Source organism: Danio rerio, chromosome 22 (genome assembly GCF_052040795.2).
Source record: "Danio rerio strain M-AB ecotype USA chromosome 22, GRCz13ab, whole genome shotgun sequence".
In the NCBI taxonomy this organism is placed as follows: Eukaryota; Metazoa; Chordata; class Actinopteri; order Cypriniformes; family Danionidae; genus Danio; species Danio rerio.
The window spans coordinates 27,360,940-27,380,557 of record NC_141042.1 but is presented as its reverse complement, the minus strand read 5'-3'; the positions used below and the strand labels follow the sequence as shown (position 1 = coordinate 27,380,557).

General features: G+C 33.1%; 1 protein-coding gene across 3 annotated transcripts in view; it reads left to right on the top strand.

Annotated features, from left to right (window-relative positions):
- The first annotated feature begins 5,555 nt into the window (after positions 1-5,555).
- Positions 5,556-19,618, top strand: part of c3b.2 (complement component c3b, tandem duplicate 2) — a 46,618-nt gene continuing 32,555 nt past the window's right edge. For all 3 annotated transcript variants that reach the window (NM_001442330.1, XM_087303082.1, NM_001100020.2), the window contains 16 exon segments: positions 5,556-5,662; positions 5,762-5,797; positions 6,612-6,638; positions 10,050-10,242; positions 12,302-12,464; positions 12,542-12,612; positions 12,726-12,817; positions 15,062-15,144; positions 15,229-15,316; positions 17,252-17,354; positions 17,434-17,548; positions 17,697-17,812; positions 18,031-18,186; positions 18,804-19,016; positions 19,095-19,295; positions 19,444-19,602. In NM_001442330.1, the coding sequence (NP_001429259.1) occupies positions 5,589-5,662; positions 5,762-5,797; positions 6,612-6,638; positions 10,050-10,242; positions 12,302-12,464; positions 12,542-12,612; positions 12,726-12,817; positions 15,062-15,144; positions 15,229-15,316; positions 17,252-17,354; positions 17,434-17,548; positions 17,697-17,812; positions 18,031-18,186; positions 18,804-19,016; positions 19,095-19,295; positions 19,444-19,602 (1,890 nt within the window). In that variant the 5' untranslated portion in view covers positions 5,556-5,588.

Here is a 19,618-nt window from a genome sequence, read left to right as displayed (position 1 = left end):
GACTAACTTTTTCTTATGTGTTTTTTGATTCTTAAAGTCCACGTGAAACAGTGCTGAGACGTTTATTTCAATAGGTTGATGTACTTACAACTAAAACAGAATATTGAGTAGGGGGCGGGGCTTTCTTTGCGCATCATTCCCTCATAGCAAACTAACGAGGCTATTAATATAAGCAAATGGTCCGTTTGGTTGAAGATTACCAAACCAGTTTTTTTCAGTGTATTAACTTTATTGACCTTAAAGGTGCAGTAGTTAATTGTCTTCAGAAGCATTTTTTGTTGTGCTGGCTAAAAGTCTCTTCACAGTCCAGTAGTAATGATTACAGTAAATTATCTAAATGTGTTTATATGTATTTTTATATTCTGAGTAAGGCATAAAACTAAAAAAAGTTCATCCAATTAAATATTGTCGGACCGACATCTCCCATAATTGCGATAAGTAGCTCAATCTGTCTGTCAGCAAATGCAGATTTGGGCTTGCCGCCGGCATGAACGCCTCGCTTGCATGTCTAGCTGGGCTTGCTGAATTGAAACTTTTTAAACTTCTGAATCATTCCTGAGTTATTTTTGCACGCTGGAGGAAGGACGACACCCTGGCTCAAGTATTACTCTTAGCGGGTAATGTTCTGTTTTAAAACTATTTAGTTTCATGCAGAGCTGATGTAGAGTGTGTTGTGTATTTTCGGTTTGATAAGGGCCTTTTACGGCATCGATAATGTAGATTTATATTTAGTTTAACAACAAAACATCAGTAAATAGCGCTATTCTGCCTAGCCTGCTTGCTGAGCTGGATCTGCTTTTATATTCACATTGGGTCATTTCTGAACAATGACAGCTTGTGACGCGCTCCCTATATTGTTTACCATGCTAGTCTGAATATTCGCTCTGAAATTGCATGTAAGTGTGGCTTAATAAGTGAAATTCCTGCACGCAACCGGGCCAACCACTATGTACACTTCTAACTGGGGAATGACATGAACTAGTGGGTTGTCTGCTGTCGTGTCGTCGCGGTGGTCGCGTTTGCAATTTCAGGAGGCGTAGCTTTGAAACACAGTACCTCCCCTTCCATCCAAAGCTAATCTGCTAACCGATTAGCATTTTGGCAGATCACCTACTGCACCTTTAAGAATAACAATGTGAGCTAGCAAAATAAACACTGTAAATTTAGATTTTGCACAGACTTTAATATAGTTCTTTCATTAAAAATATATTTTTGTCTGTGCTAAAAAACAACCTCAAAACAGTTCTTAACCCATTTCATGTTTGATCTAGTGATGGACAATACATCCACCATTTTTCCACGAGTTGCATTAGAGGGAAGACAAGATGTCGCTAGTGTGGGTTTTCACTGTGGAATAAACAATCTTCAGAAGTGTACTTTGTTAATAATTTTAAGAAAAGAAAGATCTAGTTTTCTTGCTGTTTCTTTCTTTTCTGCAGTTTGGATTTTAAAATAAAATCAGTTGTCTATTGTCTACACAACTCTTATTTGTTTTGGTTTTGTTTTCGTAATCAGACTCAGAAAAATTCATATCAAGTTTTGTACTTATTGTCCTAAATTTATTTGTAATCATCTTCCACATAGTTTTTGGTGTCAGGTCAATAAAGTGGATTTCTAGTTTATTCTGTACCAGAATGCTTGGCAAGAACAAACTATCACTATTTATATTACTGAAACAAGCTATTTTTAGTGTTTTCAACTAGCTTTTTGTTAGCAAGCTAAAAGTTTAGCATAATGCTAACTGCCTAGAAATGTGTTTTAGATTAGCTACATGGAAAAAAAAAAGAACTTGTTTCTACATCTTAATGTAAAATGTAGCCATAACTTAAGTTAATTAAAATAGGAGAATGAACTAGTAAGACATAACCATGATTTAACAAACAAAAAAACAAACAAACAAACAAAAAATTAAGTGGTCACAGTTAGAGTAGTTTGCCCAAGAAATGAAAAGTCTATCATCAACATTTTAGAGTTTCAGAGTTTGAAATTTTTGTGTGTGCATGAAACGTAACTCGGGGGGCCACTTCTTCAAATGTTTGTAGGTGGCGCTGTCGAGCCATATTGCCACACCTACTTCTGAAACCCTTATTAAACTATCTTTTTTACCACTTCAGCTGTGTGTGCAAAATTTCAAGAGTTTTTCGAGAATGTTTAGACCCTCAAAATTTCCTCACATAGGGGCGTTATGATAATAATGATGATGATGATAATAATAATAATAATAATAATAATAATCAGAGCAATTTCAATAGGGCCTACACATCTCCGATGCTCAGTCCCTAAAAAATCCTCAGGAGAGCTTATAATTCTGTCTATGAGGCTAGAGTAGTTTGCCCAAAAAATGAGAAGTCCATCATCATTTATTCACTATTGACTTGTCCCAAACCTTTGCTACTTTTGATGAAGATACTTAAAAAATTAAAAAAACTGTAATCATTATTGACTTCAATAGTATTTTGCCCTACTATGGATCATGTCAATTATTACCAGTTTCCAAAATTCTTCAAAATATCATTTTCTGATGTTAACAGAAATTATAATTTTGGATGATCTTTCCCGTTAAACTAATTAAAATTACTTAAAAACTATTTAGTTCAACATGACTATAATTTAATGAAATTTAAATGAGTGAGTGATTTAGTACATTCAACTTATTTACAACGTAAATAAGCACAACAGTCACAATCTCAGTAAAACAAATCAATAAAGCATAACCACAAATATATATTATATAATAATATATAAGTAATATATAAATATAAATAATATAAAAAAGTATATATATATATATATATATATATATATATATATATATTTTGATTTGTTTTACTGAGATTGTGACTGTTGTTCTTATTTACGTCCCCCATGTTACATAGTATCACAATAATGACAATAATGTTTTATATTTATAATTTACTAGTTATACTTCTATTATTATTTATCAGTTGAATTATTAGCCCTCTGTTTCCCTCCCAAAAATATTTTCCCATATAATTTTTAACAGAGCAAGGAATCTTTCACAGTTTGTCTGATAATATTTTTTCTTCTGGAGAAAGTCTTTATCTGTTTTATTTCGGTTGGAAAAAAAAGCAGTTTTAAATTTTTTTATGGTCAATATTATTATCCCCCTTAAAATTGTTGCTAGAAACCTTAAGTATATGTATGGTAATCAGAAAGCTTCTCCACAAACAAGTAGAGGGAGAAAATTACAAGACATTGCCTCAGAAAATTAATTTCAGAAACTTCATTTTGCATGATATTGCCATCAAATTCAAAGCAAATACTCAGGAGATGTGTAGCTTTTGACCTTTTACTTTTCTGTATTGCTTCAGGACTAATTTCAAATATTTGTTCATGAAATAATAAAATGTCTAGTGCGTTAAGTTAAACTCTTGAAACATTCGGCATTCAAGTCATATTTTTTTCTAGGATATTACATTAATGTTTTCCTGTGTAGCTTGCTGAAGTCAGGAACTGTTTACTATTTAAAGTTAGGCAGGTTTAAATCCCAAAAAGCTTTGTTTTTCAATTGTCTACAGAACAAACCACTGTTATACAATTATTTCCCTAATTACCGTAACCTCCCTAATTATCCTAGTTGAATCTATAAATTACACTTTATTATATAATTTGTTATTATATTATTAATTACCTCCAGAACTATCAAGAGTGTCTGTGCTCAGCGTGTCACGTCTTCAAACGCCATCACGCATTCATTACATGTCGACATAATCCTCTGAGGCGAAAGTCATTTATTAAATAAGCAAAACATTGACGCAGCTTCTTCTACAACAGCAAATTCTGTTTTTACTGTTGATATTTGGTGTCAGTTAATCAGGAAGGGACGATTTTGTTCTCTTTGACTCGATAGATGGAAACGCTGCTTCATTCGCATGTCTTTTATCTGATATATCAGTTTTGGGCATAAAGTTTATTCACATTTTTGGATGGAAACATAGCTAATGACTCCAAATGCAGCTAAGGCTCTAAAGCAGCAGAGCTTTTATTATGCCACAGTTCACCATTTCCTGTTTTTCCACGTATGAGCAGGGCTGTTTTATCATACTAAATACATTTAAGGCAAGGCAAGGCAAGTTTATTTATATAGCACATTTCATACACAGTGGCAATTCAAAGTGCTTTACATAAACAAGAATAAAAGAGACAAGTGTAAGAAAATGAAAATTATAATGAAAAAAGTTAAATGAAATTATAAAAAATAGATAAAACAGATAAAAATGTGTTAAAATGTTATAAGATAATGAAAAAGAAAAGAAAAACACAATAGTGCAATCTGTCAGACATAGCACAGTGCTCATTCAGTAAAGGCACAGCTAAACAGATGTGTTTTCAGTCTTGATTTGAAAATGCCTAATGTTGGAGCACATCTGATCATTTCTGGATGCTGATTCCAGCAGCAAGGGGCATAGTGGCTGAAAGCTGATTCACCCTGCTTTGACTGAACTCTTGGTACTTCTAGTTTATATGATCCTAATGATCTGAGTGATCTGTTACAGTAGGTTTGTATTCAATCAGCATATCTGTTATGTATTGAGGTCCTAGGCCATTTAGTGATTTATAGACCAGTAATAATACTTTAAACTTTATTCTGAATGTAACTGGGAGCCAGTGTAGAGACCTGAGGACAGGTGTGATGTGCTCTGATTTCCTGGTTCTAGTCAGAACCCTAGCCACAGCGTTCTGTCTGTCTATGTCTGACTGTCTTTTTGGGAAGACCAGTGAGGAGGCCGTTTCAGTAATCCACCCTGCTGCTGATAAAAGCATGAACAAGTTTCTCTCAGTCTTCACTGGAAACAAAGCATCTAATTCTTGCAATGTTTCTGAGATGATAGTATGCTGATTTACTTACTGCTTTGACATGACTATTGAAACTCAGATCTGACTCCAGAGTCACACCAAAGCTCTTTGCATAAATCATACAACATATTAAAACGTCATTGTTGTTTTACTGTTTTATATCAAATCTAACCGGACATAGAGGGTCAGGATGTCATTGACATGGAGACATGAACCATGTCACTAGTTAAAATTAGTTTTTTTATGGATTTGAACATTTTCTGAAATATTTAAAAAATGGGTAAATCAGCAAAATATTAAAAAAAAACATTTTACATATTGTCCCTTTAACCTGCTCAGGACATAACTTTAAATAATGATCTTATTAGCTAAGTAGTATAGGCTGACTACAGGTTGAGTAAACACTGCAATACAAAGTGCAGCATAAACTTTAATGTAACAATGACAACAAATGGCAATGCGGAGAATGCAACGCACACAGGTAAAATGTCCAACTAATAAATAAAAATCGACATTTTATAGCCTACCATTTTGTTTACAGCACTTTAAGCTAGAAACGTTTCTAATGCTGGGGGTCTGTGTGTTGTTGAGACAAATCACTGCTTTTGCCCAGAAAACACTGCAAACATTGCACAATTGCTTTACAAAGTTTCGAGATTCACTAAGCTCCCAGTTTAGTGGGAGGAGGGATTTGGGGATATGTCGATATTTTAGCTGCTTGTTTTCTAGTTATTTCTGACATATTGAGTGGCGGTTACTTCAGCAGGACGATGCTTCTTCAGCTGCTCTTATGGGGGACCCTGCTCTGTCAAATCTGCGATGGAAAGGCCTTCCCTCAACGAAAGTGTGTTTAACTCTGCATTGTTAATTTTAATGTGTAAAAATATATTCTTATCTTATCGACGTTGATTTTTATAATGTGTTTATCTTGTCAAATGAGCAGCAAGAGGACGGTTTGGGGACCTAATATGCAGCAAATGTAAGTAGCCTACCCTGTTTAGTTTCGTGTCCCGAAAATGAACGATTACATTAAAACAATATTAACTACAAATTAAGCATCAATATGTTTAACAATGTTGTTTGTTGTAAAATGTGCTTATACTAATGAAGTCATTGCTATTTTTTCGTACTATTATTTCTTTGGTACATATGAGAGAAGTGTGTAGAAAAATGTTTATAGATATACAGTCGAAGTCAGAAATATTAGCCCTCCTTTGATTTTTTTTTTCTTTTTTAAATATTTCCCAAATGATGTTTAAAAGAGTAAGGAAATGTTCACAGTATGTCTGATAATATTTTTTCTTCTGGAGAAAGTCTTATTTTTTTTATTTCAGTTAGAATAAAAGCAGTTATTAATAAAAGAATTGCATTTTAAGGTCAATATTATTAGCCCTAAGCTATATATTTTTTCTCGATAGTCTACAGAACATACCGTCGTTATACAATAACTTGCCTAATTATCCTAACCTGCCTAGTTAATCTAATAAACCTAGTTAAGCCTTTAAATGTAACTTTAAGCTGTATGGAAGTGTCTTGTAAAATATCTAGTCAACTATTATTTACTGTCATCATGGCAAAGATAAAATAAATCCGTTATTAGAAATTAGTTATTAAAACTATTATGTTTAGAAATGTGTTGAAAAAAATCTAATCTGTTAAACAGAAATTGGGGAAAAAATAAAGAGGGTGGCTTATAATTCTGACTTCAGCTATATCTGCATATCAAATTCTATAATGTAAAAACTGGTTGAACTGGAGTTCATCTGTAACTGAGTGTGTTTTTCTGTTTACAGTGAGCCGGTCAAAGACCCTTCTCCGTCGTGAGTAACTGTCCTCTGCCCTCAGTAAACACACATGCACAGATAATCATGGGTAATTTCACAGAGTTGTAATTTATTTACTTAACAAATAAGTGTGCCTTGTTGGATATATTTCAGTAAGACTAGATGCATCTTAAATATTATAACATTTTTATTTCTTTTTAGCTTAGGCAAAGTTGACAGTTTGTTTTGGATTGCAGATCATTTACATTGAAACAACATAAAATATCCTACAGTACCATACAAACACATAATACATAAACTACATAATAACGATTTTACAGTTCACATTAGGGCAGCACAAAGTACAATTTCAGCATCAATATGGCAATGTGATCATTCGCATGTATGCAGTGTTGATTGTGGTTTATATTTTATTATTTTGCAACAGTTTTTTGTAACTTTTGTAACTTTGATAAATTAATAACAATACATTTTATTGAATCGTTGGTAACACTTTACAATTACAGTACATGAATAATGAAGTATTAGTAAGTAAACTGAACGTTACTTTATTATGAACTAAGGATGAGTTAAGGTGCGCACTAATCTTTACAACCTGTCGCATGAGTTCATGTGTGGATAACGGTAAAGTCACAATATCATTATACATTAACATGTCAAAAGTTCATAATGGTTAAATTTAGCATAAGTTAATGTGGTAATTTATACTACATGATAATGCTTAATTTAAAACCCTCATAAACTTGTTTTGGTCACAATTCATGCTATTAACTGCAGGCTTACTACGTGCCTATAATTAAGATATTAACTGTTTAATAGTAGTTATAAAGCCCCTGTGGCCACCCCAATATGATTTAGTTGTTGATATTATTAATTTAAATGTACTTGCTTAAATTCACAGTATTTCCATGAATAAATAAATTAATTTATAATTAAACTGCAGCCACTATAATATTGATCAACGCCACCGACGTAGCTGATTCACTGAGATTGCACACTTTTTATTAAGAAATTATTATTTTTTAAATGAAAAAGTTGTGTTTTATCTGATTGAAAATCACAAATCCAAATAAATTAATAGATGCATTTTGAAATCGGCTTTTCAGAATCTAGTTTATTTAGCAACTACATTATTTTGCTGGTTTACTTTAGAGCCAAAAATCTCAATGATTTTGTGGATGTATTTTGCAAAAAGGTACATCATAGAAGTATATTTATTAATAATATTGTGGCTCAAAAAGGAACATGCATAAATGATATTATTGGAGTCTGTATAGTAAGTGTGTGTGTATGTAGTAATGTCTTTTGTTCGTTTGTTTGTTTTATTATTTCATTTATTAATCTTCATTAATTTTAGACATGGCATATACTGTATGTTGTACAATAAAAGTATGTGAAAAATAACTTACCTGAAAGGTGTTTTTAAACTAAATATTGGTTTTTATTTGGTTTGCATGTGTACCTGCTGTATTATTTAAGGAAATAAATTACAATATTAATGAGAAATTAATGAAAGAGTAATTAATGGAATTATTTAAAACGTCATTATTTCCTTTACCAGAAACAAAAACATAACATTACTCATTGTTCACAATATATACACAGTTCATTATTGTTTTGTGTGCCACCCTAAGATTTGGTGTGGCCTTACTTGGCCACCCCTAAGAATATTTTCTGGGGGCGCCACTAATCCCTAAAACCACCCAAATGCCCAAATGTCTACCTTACTAACTATTAATAAACAGCTAATTAGTAGTTTATTAAGCTTTTAGTGGTTTGTTAATATTGTGAATTGTGACCTAAACTAAAGTGTTACCGAAAAGTGTTGTCAACATCAACAGTTTAAATACAGGAGTTCATGAGTAGTTAGGGATGAGTTAATGGTGACGTGCCCCTTCAAGTAAAGTCATGATATAATTATACATCAACAGCTCATTCATGTCAGCAGGGGTGGACTGGCCATAGGGAGCACTGGGATATTTCCCCGTGACCTGACGGGCAATCTGTCCTGCCACCATGACTCTAGCCTGCCTGTTGACTCTGGAGGTCTCTTCACTTACCGATCGCACTACTCCCACCCTGCTCTTCACTTTCTTGATTGCATTATTTACATGTGGCCTGAATAACAGTTACTTTTTCCTGGGTAAAAATGCTGTTCCAGTTCGCCTCTGTATGTTGGTTTACTTAAATGTTAATTAATAAATTTATTAACAAACAATCATACACTAACAAGTAAGCTAGCCATTATTCACACATGAACTCATGTGACTCATGTTAAAGTTAGTTAGTTCATGATTAGCGCCTACATAAACTCATCATTAGTTCATAATAAAGTAATGTTTAGTTTACAAAATCTATATTCATGTACTGTTATTGTGTTACTGAATTGTTTATAAAAACAGACTGTGTGTTATTATTTTACATTTGATTATTTATTACTGTATACCTACAGTTTGACTCCTCAGAAAACCATAAAATGATGTTTATTTAAATTGTTTTTTTTTATTTTTGAACTATTTGACGCTTGTAGATTGTTTATTATATTTATGCACTCCTATACAGAATCATCCCAATCAATCTAAAATTTTAAATTATTTCCAAATGGTTATTTAACTCATTTAGTGCAGTTGTATTCATGTCGCAATATATATTGCAGAATACAAAAATATCCCAATGTTTAATTTTTTTTAGTATCGTGCAGCCCTAATTCACATGTTCATTAATAAATGTGAAAAGAAAAAGGAAATCGCATGAACCAATTTTTTTAAATATTTAAAAAATATGACACCAAATATATAAATAAATGAGAAATATACGTCAATGAATTATGCATCAATAATATATATTAACTATACTTCCAATCCTAATGAAAATTATAAAAGTTGACCATGCATGACCATATGTTCTAAAACCCAAATTCAACCAATTGTCAATAATTAATAGATATTTATTTTTCTAATGTTCAGTGGTTTTATTTTAGCTAAAATTATTATAAAAGTTAAAACTTGCACAAAAGCAAAATTATTTAAATAGAAATTTCCATCTCATGCTTTTTCAAATTGTTATGCAGCATAAACATACAGAAGGCTAATAGTCACATTATTTTCCTGTTTCCTTTTTCCACTGTGCTGTTTTTTATTCTCAGTCTCAATGATATGTAGCTTAACAAGTTGTCGTAAATAGTTTAATCCTCTTTTTATGATGTTGTAAATGCAACCAGGAAAACAGTATGTGGGGCTATTTGTTCTCAGGGAAACAGACCTTTGTTATCTACACTAGTCAACATTTGGAATTGGACTAAAACCTTTCCAAAAATCCAAATGTGTTCTTGCCTCAGGACAACTTTGATTAACTTTTTTGATCCCTTTCAATTGTTGAATACTGTAGTTCCTATGACTTGAGCTTCTGTAACTACTCGGTGCAAATGCCTCTTTTGTTTTGCTTGAGGTTTTCTCTTCTAGCTCCAGCAAAAATAAGGCCTGGAACAAAACAGAACATCCTGGTGGAGGGACACAACCTGGCAAAGGTGGTAAAAGTCACTGTCGTGGTTTATGACTATCCAAACTCCCAAACTGCCTTGTCGCGGGGCTCAGTTTCCCTCAATTCAGAAAACAACTACAGCGTCCTGCAAACCCTAGAGGTGAATTTATGTATGAATGCATGAATCTTTTCTGAATGCATCAGAATGACTTAAAGGGATAGTTCACTCAAAAACAGAAATTACTCACCCTCCAGTAGAAACAAACCCATCTTTCTTTTCCCAGTTAAACACAAAAGCAGATTTTAGAAGATAACTATCAACTTCCACAGTAGCAAACAAATACTTTGGAAGTCAATGGTTACCGGCCTGTAACGATTCTCAAATGATATGCTTTTGAGTTCAACTGAAGAAAGTAACTCAGTTCTGTGTAAGTTATTCCTTTAAGACAAACCTCTTTGGGCTTGTTAAACAATACCACAAATACCTGTTAACCCATTTCCTCTATAACATGAAAAAACTTGGTAGTTTTCTTTTTAATCTCGTTTTTTTTCTCTTTTTTTTCTGATTCAGATTTTATATATATATATATATATATATATATATATATATATATATATATATATATATATATATATATATATATATATTACAGTTTTTTTCTCCTAATTTGTCTGAAATCAACATTTATTATTATTTTTTTTCATTTATTGCTATTATTTTTTTAATTCCATGGTAGAAATATGGTAAGCTTCTGAACTTAATGAATAGCGCAAACCCGAGTAAGTCATTAGGGTATATGCACAGCTAGTGTTTTTTCCTGGTTTCTTCCTATACGGTTACACTTCCGGTGAATGGTTAATGTGACTTTTCTCATTTTTCTAAGGTTCCTTTTTGTTATGCGGGTCTGTGTTTTATTTAATTCTTTATTTTATTTTGTGCTTGTTGCGCTTGAGTTATAGGAGGAGTTTTTCTACCTAGCATGTCCAGGATTGAATGACGTCCGTGACGTCACTGGGGATTCCCAGTATAAAAGGCTGACAGCAATGGTCTCTCTCTCTCTCTCTCTCTCTCTCTCTCTCTCTCTCTCTCTCTCTCTCGCTCTCTCTCGCCCTCCCTCAGCTCGGTGGTGGCTTGCGCTCAGGCGGTCTGGCTGGCGGTACTCCGCATGCTAGGCAATCCATCTACAAGCCGCGCTCTTTAGTGTTTTGTTCTTGTTAACCTTTTGATTCTTTAGTTTGTAATGTGTTAACTAGTTTGTTTATTTTAATACTTTGATTTGGTAGCAGGTAGTGGTTTATTCTTTTCATAGTCACGTTTTGTTATTTTTTTACAGTAGTTTAGTGAAGGTAAGCAGTGGCCCGGAAGACTCACCTGTTTTTTTATTTCTTTCACGGGAGTTGTAGGTAAGATCTGTCCATTTAAAAACAGTATAGTCAGAGACCTGTTTTCCTTAGCTGCCCTACCTGTCTACTTGATTTTTGTTAATGTTTTGTCTCTTTTGAAAACATATGATTTATGAAAATTAAAGAGTATTGACGGGATGTCAATTTATTAATTCAATCGTCTGTGTCTTTCATATGTTCGGCTCAAACCTTGATTGTTCTTATTATTCTAGCCAGTTTTGAGTTTTAACACTTTTACATCATCGATGTTGTAAAGTAATTCAAATATAAACAGTTAAATAGACTTCATCATTCATTTAGTGTAAAATGAGACAAAACGAGATAAAAAGCTGTTTACGTGCACGTCAGGATCAGCAGGCAAGCGCAGAAACTCCATTGAAATTAATGGAGTAAAATACATTTCCATATTTTAAAGACATGGCACAAAAACGTTTTTAATTTATTGCAGTGCTGCTTGTACATTTGGAGACCCACATTATATCGTATATCAATCAGACAGTGAAAAATATAGATTTTTAAAGAAAACAGACCTTAAACCGCCAATTTTTTATGGCATACATTTCACCGGAAGCATTTAACCCAGGTTACTGAAGAATTAAAAATACTTTTGCATATACCCTATAATTTATCATATAAAATAAGCTACTAAAATGCTTATACAATACAATTTTCCCACTGTGAGTTTCGTAAATTCTGAAATTATTTTAGTGTTCATACAAGCTGTTAGTAAATAAGGCCCTTTGCTGAGGTTCTTTGTGGTTTATGATCACGTCACTTGTTGCATGTAAATATAATCAATTACGTTCTTCTATCAGATCAACCCAAATTTGCTACTTCCAGATGGAAAAAAGAAGTATGTGAAGCTTGTTGCTCAGTTCAGCAACATCTATCGTGCAGAAAAAGTAATGCCGGTGTCATTTCGCTCCGGACACATCTTCATTCAGACCGACAAACCTATTTACAACCCTGGAGACAAAGGTCAGCGCTCACATGCTGCTATTGAGCTGTTTTCATAGTACTCATTTACATGTACAATTATTCCCCCTTTTCCCCAGTGCGTTTTAGGGGTTTTGTGTCTGATTTGGAATTTCGTTCTTCTGAGAGAACCATATCTCTGGAGATTCAGGTGATTTGTCACATTAACCTAAGCATCGTAACCATGTTTGCAAGACAATTGTTTGTTTGTTTGTTTGTTTTCTGGAATATTAATGCTTACAGCACAATTTACTCATGTTTCAGAATCCAGATGGAATTGCGGTGCATGGTATTGGGAGAGTTAAAGCAATCGATGGGGTCTTTTCTGACATCTTCTCACTGTCTACTGTAGTCAAGTATGCATTCAGATTAGTTCAGTTGTGTTGTGTAGAAAATAAAACAGAGTATAATGCACCAAAAGATAAAAAGAGTGTTGAGATTGTTTAAAGGACATTCAGATGTAGTTTAGGGTGCTTGTCCACTGTTGTGTTTTCTCCCCCTAGCTAAATACACTAACTGACAAAAGTCTTGTCGCCTAAGTTTTAAAAACAAGAAATAAAACCTTGACTTCTATGGAATCAGAAGTGACTTATATGAAAGGCAAATGCCTCTAGATTATAATAATGTAATAATGTTCATATCTGGTGGCTGGGCTGGCCAATCCTGGAGCACCTTGACCTTCTTTGCTTTCAGGAACTTTGATGTGGAGGTATGAGAAGGAGCACAGTCCTGTTTACGGTGGTTTGTAATGTAATGGACTGCACAAATGTCTTGATACCTCAGGCTGTTGATGTTGCCATCCATTCTGCAGATTTCTTGTAAACCCCATACTGAATGTAACCCCAAACCATGATTTTTCCTTCACCTAACTTGACTGATTTCTGTCAGAATCCTGGGTTCATGTGGGTTCCAATTTGCTCTTCAGTAGTATTTGTGATACTTTTATAAATGGTCAACTAGAAGTCAAGTTTTTAATATATATTTGTTATATATATATATATATATATATATATATATATATATATATATATATATATATATATATATATATATATATATATATATATATATATATATATATATATTACTATTATATACTAAATTATTATTAATAATTACTTGTACTTTTATATAAATATCTTTAATCAGAAGTGCCATATTTTTCTGAACACATTTTTGAAATGACTCTGCCATTTTCAGCTTCGCAAAAACATTCTTCGGTGGATTTGTGTCCTTAAGGTCCACTCACACCAAAAGCCTTTAACAATATTATAATAAATTAAATATTTTAATAAATCTGAAGAAATATTATCAGAACTTTATAGAATAAAACAAATCGTCACCTTGGAATTATATGGTTCTATCTGTGTTCTGAATAATTTTGAAATTTTGAGCTTCAAAGTTTTTGCATTCCATAGCAAACATTATCTGTGTAACATTTGTTTTGTAAATAAAAAGTCTTAATATAAACAACTTATACAAAAATCCCCTAATGTAAATAAGTTGTCATTTAATAAGAATGTCAATAAATTAATTTTGACAAAAATGTCAGATTAAACCTTAAAATTCCAAGGTGACGTATTGTTAACACTTTACTTTAACACATACTTAACAAATTCTGTAAATCCAGAAAAACCAAAACCTTTTTTACCAAAACCTTATGTACATACGGTGGGGAAAATAAGTATTGAACATGTCATTTTTTGGAATAATATTTCTAAAGGAGATGTTGACATGGAATTCAACCAGATTTTGCTAAAAAAAAATATATATATATATATATATATACAAACTTACAAATAAAACAGAACAAAAACAATCTGAGTAAGTTAGTTGTGTAATAAAAATGGAATGACATGAGAATGTACTGAACTACTTAAACGTATTTAATACTTTATATAAAAGGCTTTTTTGGAGATGGCAGCTTAAAGACGCCTCTCATATAGAGAATGAAGTCACATGAATTGCTCAGGTGTGATTTTTTATTTTTTTTTCACAGACTTCAACAAAGGGTAAAAATCTTGATGATGCTGTGGGTTTCGTCTATCAAATCAGTTCTTTATTTTGTATTCGATTTGTCTTTGGATTTAATTCAGGTGATTGACTTGGCTATACTACAGCTTGATTTTCTCTCTCTGAAAGCATTTGGCCTTGTTTTGCATCATTGTCTTGCTGAAATAGTTTCATCTTCATCATCCTGTAGATGTTGGTCTGAAGCAGCAAATAGTACATTACAATGAGGAAGGGCAGAGGGTTGCTGAATAACTACTAAAAGATTTCAGCTGCTGTCTGGACTTTCACTGTCTTTCTACACCTTCCTTTCTTCATGTGTTCAATACTTTTTCCCTTCGTCATTTCATTTTATTACACATAACTTAATTTGTAAAATAATTAGATTTGTTTTCTTTGCGTATATGGATTCGTTAGGTTGTTACCAACATCCAGGGAAAATTTCAAATCAACAACACCTTTAGAAATATGTTTTCTGAGAAAAATGGTGACGTGTTCAATATTTATTTTCCCTGCTTTACTTGTGTCAGCATGTGTGTGTGAAGTTTTTTTTGTATGAATTGACCATAAGTATATTTTGGATTTTCTAGAGAGGGCAGATGGAAAGTTGTAGCAAAGTTTGATCAGGGAAAAGAGAATGTTTTCAGCAGAGAGTTTGAAGTGAAGAAATATGGTAATTATATTACCTTCAGATTTGTTTCTTCTACATATTTTTTTCTCTGTTTATGTGTTAACAACATTTCTCCTTGGTCTTCAGTGCTTCCAGCATTCAACGTCACACTTATTCCTAAAACATCCCACCTCAGTCTGGATGCAGAAAAGTTGGAAGTTGAAATAACAGCCAGGTGTGTCAAAAATTAAACTACTGTGAATTATCTAAAACCAATGATGCTTTAATTGAAATATTTACTCACCAGTGGCCGGTTGTACCAGCAGTGCGTAAGTTAAAATGTAGCCTAGTTGTGACTTAAAGGGATACTAAGTTTCAACTTACACACTACTAAATATTTTTGTGTTCCGGAATTTAGTTTAAATGTAAAGCTATGTTCTAACTAAATATTTACAGCAGAAAAGAAATGACAGCGAGATTAGTTTACATTAAGGAGCCCATGATGATAATGAAGAATGATCTCCCTCTACTCAAAGTCTTATTTTCCTCCCAAATCTCGCATATTGTTTGGGCTGTAAAAGAAGAGTTTAGTTTTCTTTCAAGGAGTGTTTTTTGTTTATTGTGTCCACTAATTAAAACAAGAATTTGTTCATGACTGGGTTTTTCACCCTGCTCTTTTCTCTGTCATATATAGGATGTATATATATATATATATATATATATATATATATATATATATATATATATATATATATATATATATATATATATACATACATATATATATATATATATATATACACATACATATATATATATATATATATATATATATATATATATATATATATATATATATATATATATATATATATATATATATATATATATATATATATATATATATATATAAATCAAGTGTAATGTTTGGTAACTTCATGTGTATTTGGCGTGCGTTCACGGCTCACAATGCAGATATGTGCATCGTCTGTTATTAGTGACTGACTGTAATTTAATGTACTATAAAAATGTGATGTATAATTTGACTTTCACAGGAAATTTGTATATAGATGCATTAGTTGCAGAACTGTAAAGTAGTTTAACGTAGTTTTAAAGTAATTTAAATGCTTTTTATTGGAAATTACATAATTCAGGGCGACTTAACGAAGCGCTTACGACCTATTAACTACAGTTTGCCTTAAGAACATGTGGTGCAACCGAAGTAAGAACAAATTTAGTTACAAACTAGCAAGTAGTTATTAAGTCCCTCCTTATGTTCCAGTTTAAGAACGAACATACAAACAACTGGTGCAACCCTACCCTACCCTTGCACTTTATTACATAAGATGTGACTTTTTCTACCAGTCTGATGATTTTTCTCTGAATTCTACTATCAATAAGACATTTTTACCACAAAACAAACACTCACAGGATATTTCCTCTTTTCACTCCATGTTCTGTAAACACTATATGGTTTAATATGGATAATATGGATAAATCCACTATATAGATAATATGGTTGTGCATGAAAAATCCAGTAGATCAGCAATTTCTGAAATACTCAAATCAGCCCATATGGCATCAACAACTATTCCACATTCAAAGTTAATCATTTGTCTTCCTCATTGTGATGCTGATTTTTACTTCAGCACATTGTCTAGACCATGTTAATTTGCATTTTGTTTATGCTCTGTAATTAGTATTTTGCATAAAAAATAACGTTTATATTTAACAATGTGTAAGAATATACCCAGCAAACAATTTTGTGTTTAATAGACGTCTAATAGACATCTAAATGTAGACAGCTTGGTTAAAACAAAGCTAAACTTGGGCTGTCAGTGAAAATCTAATAGACATCTAAGAATAGCCCAAAACTAGACTAGTGGTCAAATAGACAGATTAGACAGACTTTATTTGTGTAGTCAATCAATTCTGTTTATTTGATGACTACTCTTAATTTTTATTCTTAGACGTCTATTCGATTTTCTCTGACAGCCCAAAATTAGCCTTGTTTTAGCCAAGATGACTATCTTTAGACGTCTACTGGACATCTATTAGGCATCTTTTAGAAACAAAAAATGCTTACTGGCTATGATACTATTGGAAAGTTTGGTGAATTCTTTTATTGTGTTGATTCCGTACATGTGGTCACTGTATATATTTCATCCAGGTATCTTTATGGCGCGCAAGTGAAGGGTGTTGCGTATGTGCTGTTTGGTATTGAAATTAATGGTGAAAAGAAGAGACTCACATCTATGAAGCAAATTGATGATGTAAGTGTTAAGTTTAAACATGTTAACCGTTTAATTATCTTAGTAGAAATTTACTATTGCGACTCCGTGTCTATTACAGCTAAATGGAGGAAGTGTTAGTTTGACTATGGAGGAGATAAAGAGAGCTTATCCTGACATAAACAGCCTCCTGGGGTCTACGGTGTATGTTAAAGCATCAGTATTGACTAGTTCAGGTAAGGAAGTTCTACACCCTATAGCTTAACAACACACAAGCAATGCTCTAAAAATCTCCTATCCATTGGACATTAACAAGGTATCACTTGATTTGTAACTGCATAGCTAAAGCTTGGCAACTACTCACAACTTTTATCCTCTTCACAGGTAGCGATCTTGTGGAAGCAGAGAAATCTGGCATTAAAATTGTAAATTCACCCTACATGCTTACCATCAAGGACACACCAAAGTATTATAAACCTGGTCTGCCGTTAGCCATGACGGTAATCTAATATTCGTTGCAATGCTTACGGTTTTAAAACATACCTTTTAAATATAATAATTCAACAATTTTATCACCACTTTCAATCAATATAATTTAAAAAAGTCTAAAAGTCATATAAAAGTCGTCCAAATATCTTTATTCCTTTATATTAAATTAGTTGATATTACATCATGATGTTAGCATTTTCCAATTAGCAAACATGTGTTTTTTTTTTAGGTTATCGTGAGTAACCATGATGGATCTCCAACTCCTAATATTCCTGTTAAAGTCACCTTTCTTAAAAGGCCAATCAGTGTCCACAGTGGCACCATCAACATTCACATCAACATGCCGAAAAAGCGCATCCCATACGGCAATTCCCAGATATTGAAAGTAAGTCATTCGCATAAACACACACAAAAACAGCAAGCCCCATTTGTGCTGAAAGTTACTTTACTTTGTACCTATAGACCAGGGGTCACCAATCTCGTTCCTGGAGGTCCGGTGCCCTGCAGGGTTTAGCTCCAACTTGCCTCAACACACCTGCCCTGGGTGTTTCAAGTATACCTAGTAAGACCTTGATTAGCTTGTTCAGGTGTGTTTGATTAGGGTTGGAGCTAAAATCTGCAGGACACCGGACCTCCAGGAACAAGTTTGGTGACCCCTGCTATAAACCATATTGTACGACAATTTCAATGTGGTCATGTCATCGGCCCATGAACATTTCTACTTGTTATCAAACTAGTTTATAACTGTAACAAGAGGCAATTCAATCATATTGCAATGGTAAACAGCTACCATAACAGTATTTAACAATATGGGGCTCTTTTTAGATTCTCAGAAGCCATATAAATTAAAAAAGTAAATCAGGAAATACATTGGGATCATTTTTTTTCTTTACATTCTTCAAAATGGTCTATAATATACTCAGCTGGACCACTCAATGAAAATGAGCCATAATAGGAGCAATTTAGGTGTCTGCTGAATACTGTATATTTAACATTATATAGGTGGAGACAGTGGATCCGTCACTGAAACCAGAACAGCAGGCCATTCAAGAGGTATACGTCAAGCCGTATTCTACTTTTAGAAGTCACGGTAACTACTTGCACGTCTCAGTAGGAGCAAGTCGAGTGGTGGTCGGTGGCAGTATCAGTGTCCAAGTGTACATCAAATCCTCTTTACCAAACCACAGAGCCCTCGTGGAGCATCTCACATACATTGTGAGTGACCCTGGAGACATTTCAGTATTAAAGCGGACTGTATTGTCAGTGTTATTCATACTAATAATTCTTTTCCAGGTGTTAAATAAGGGGAAAATAATCCAGGCTGGTAGAGTGAATGTCAAAGGCCAGGACGTAACAAGCGTTCATCTACTCATTACCTCAGAAATGCTACCTGCATTTCGGTTTGTGGCGTATTACGTTTTGCCATGGCAGCATAGGGCTGAAGTGGTGGCAGACTCAGTGTTTGTTGATGTGGAGGACCGGTGTGTAGGTTCGGTAAGTTCTTGTGGTATTGATAAGCAGTTATTATTAACATTAAAGTCTTAAAATGCCTGGAACTGCTTTTGATATAAATTTGGCACCAGTTAATTCATTAATTTACTAATGAATGCAACATTTAATACTCTATTTGTGATTTTACTAGCTTAATGTTGGACCAGTGGATGGAGAAATAGTCAGTTCTTACTCACCAGGCAGCAGCTTTAAATTTCAAGTGAAAGGTGATGTTGGAGCAAAGGTCAGCCTGGTAGCTGTGGATAATGCCATCTTCTTGTTGAGTAAAAACCGCCTGACGCAGAAAAAGGTGAGTGGTTGTCATT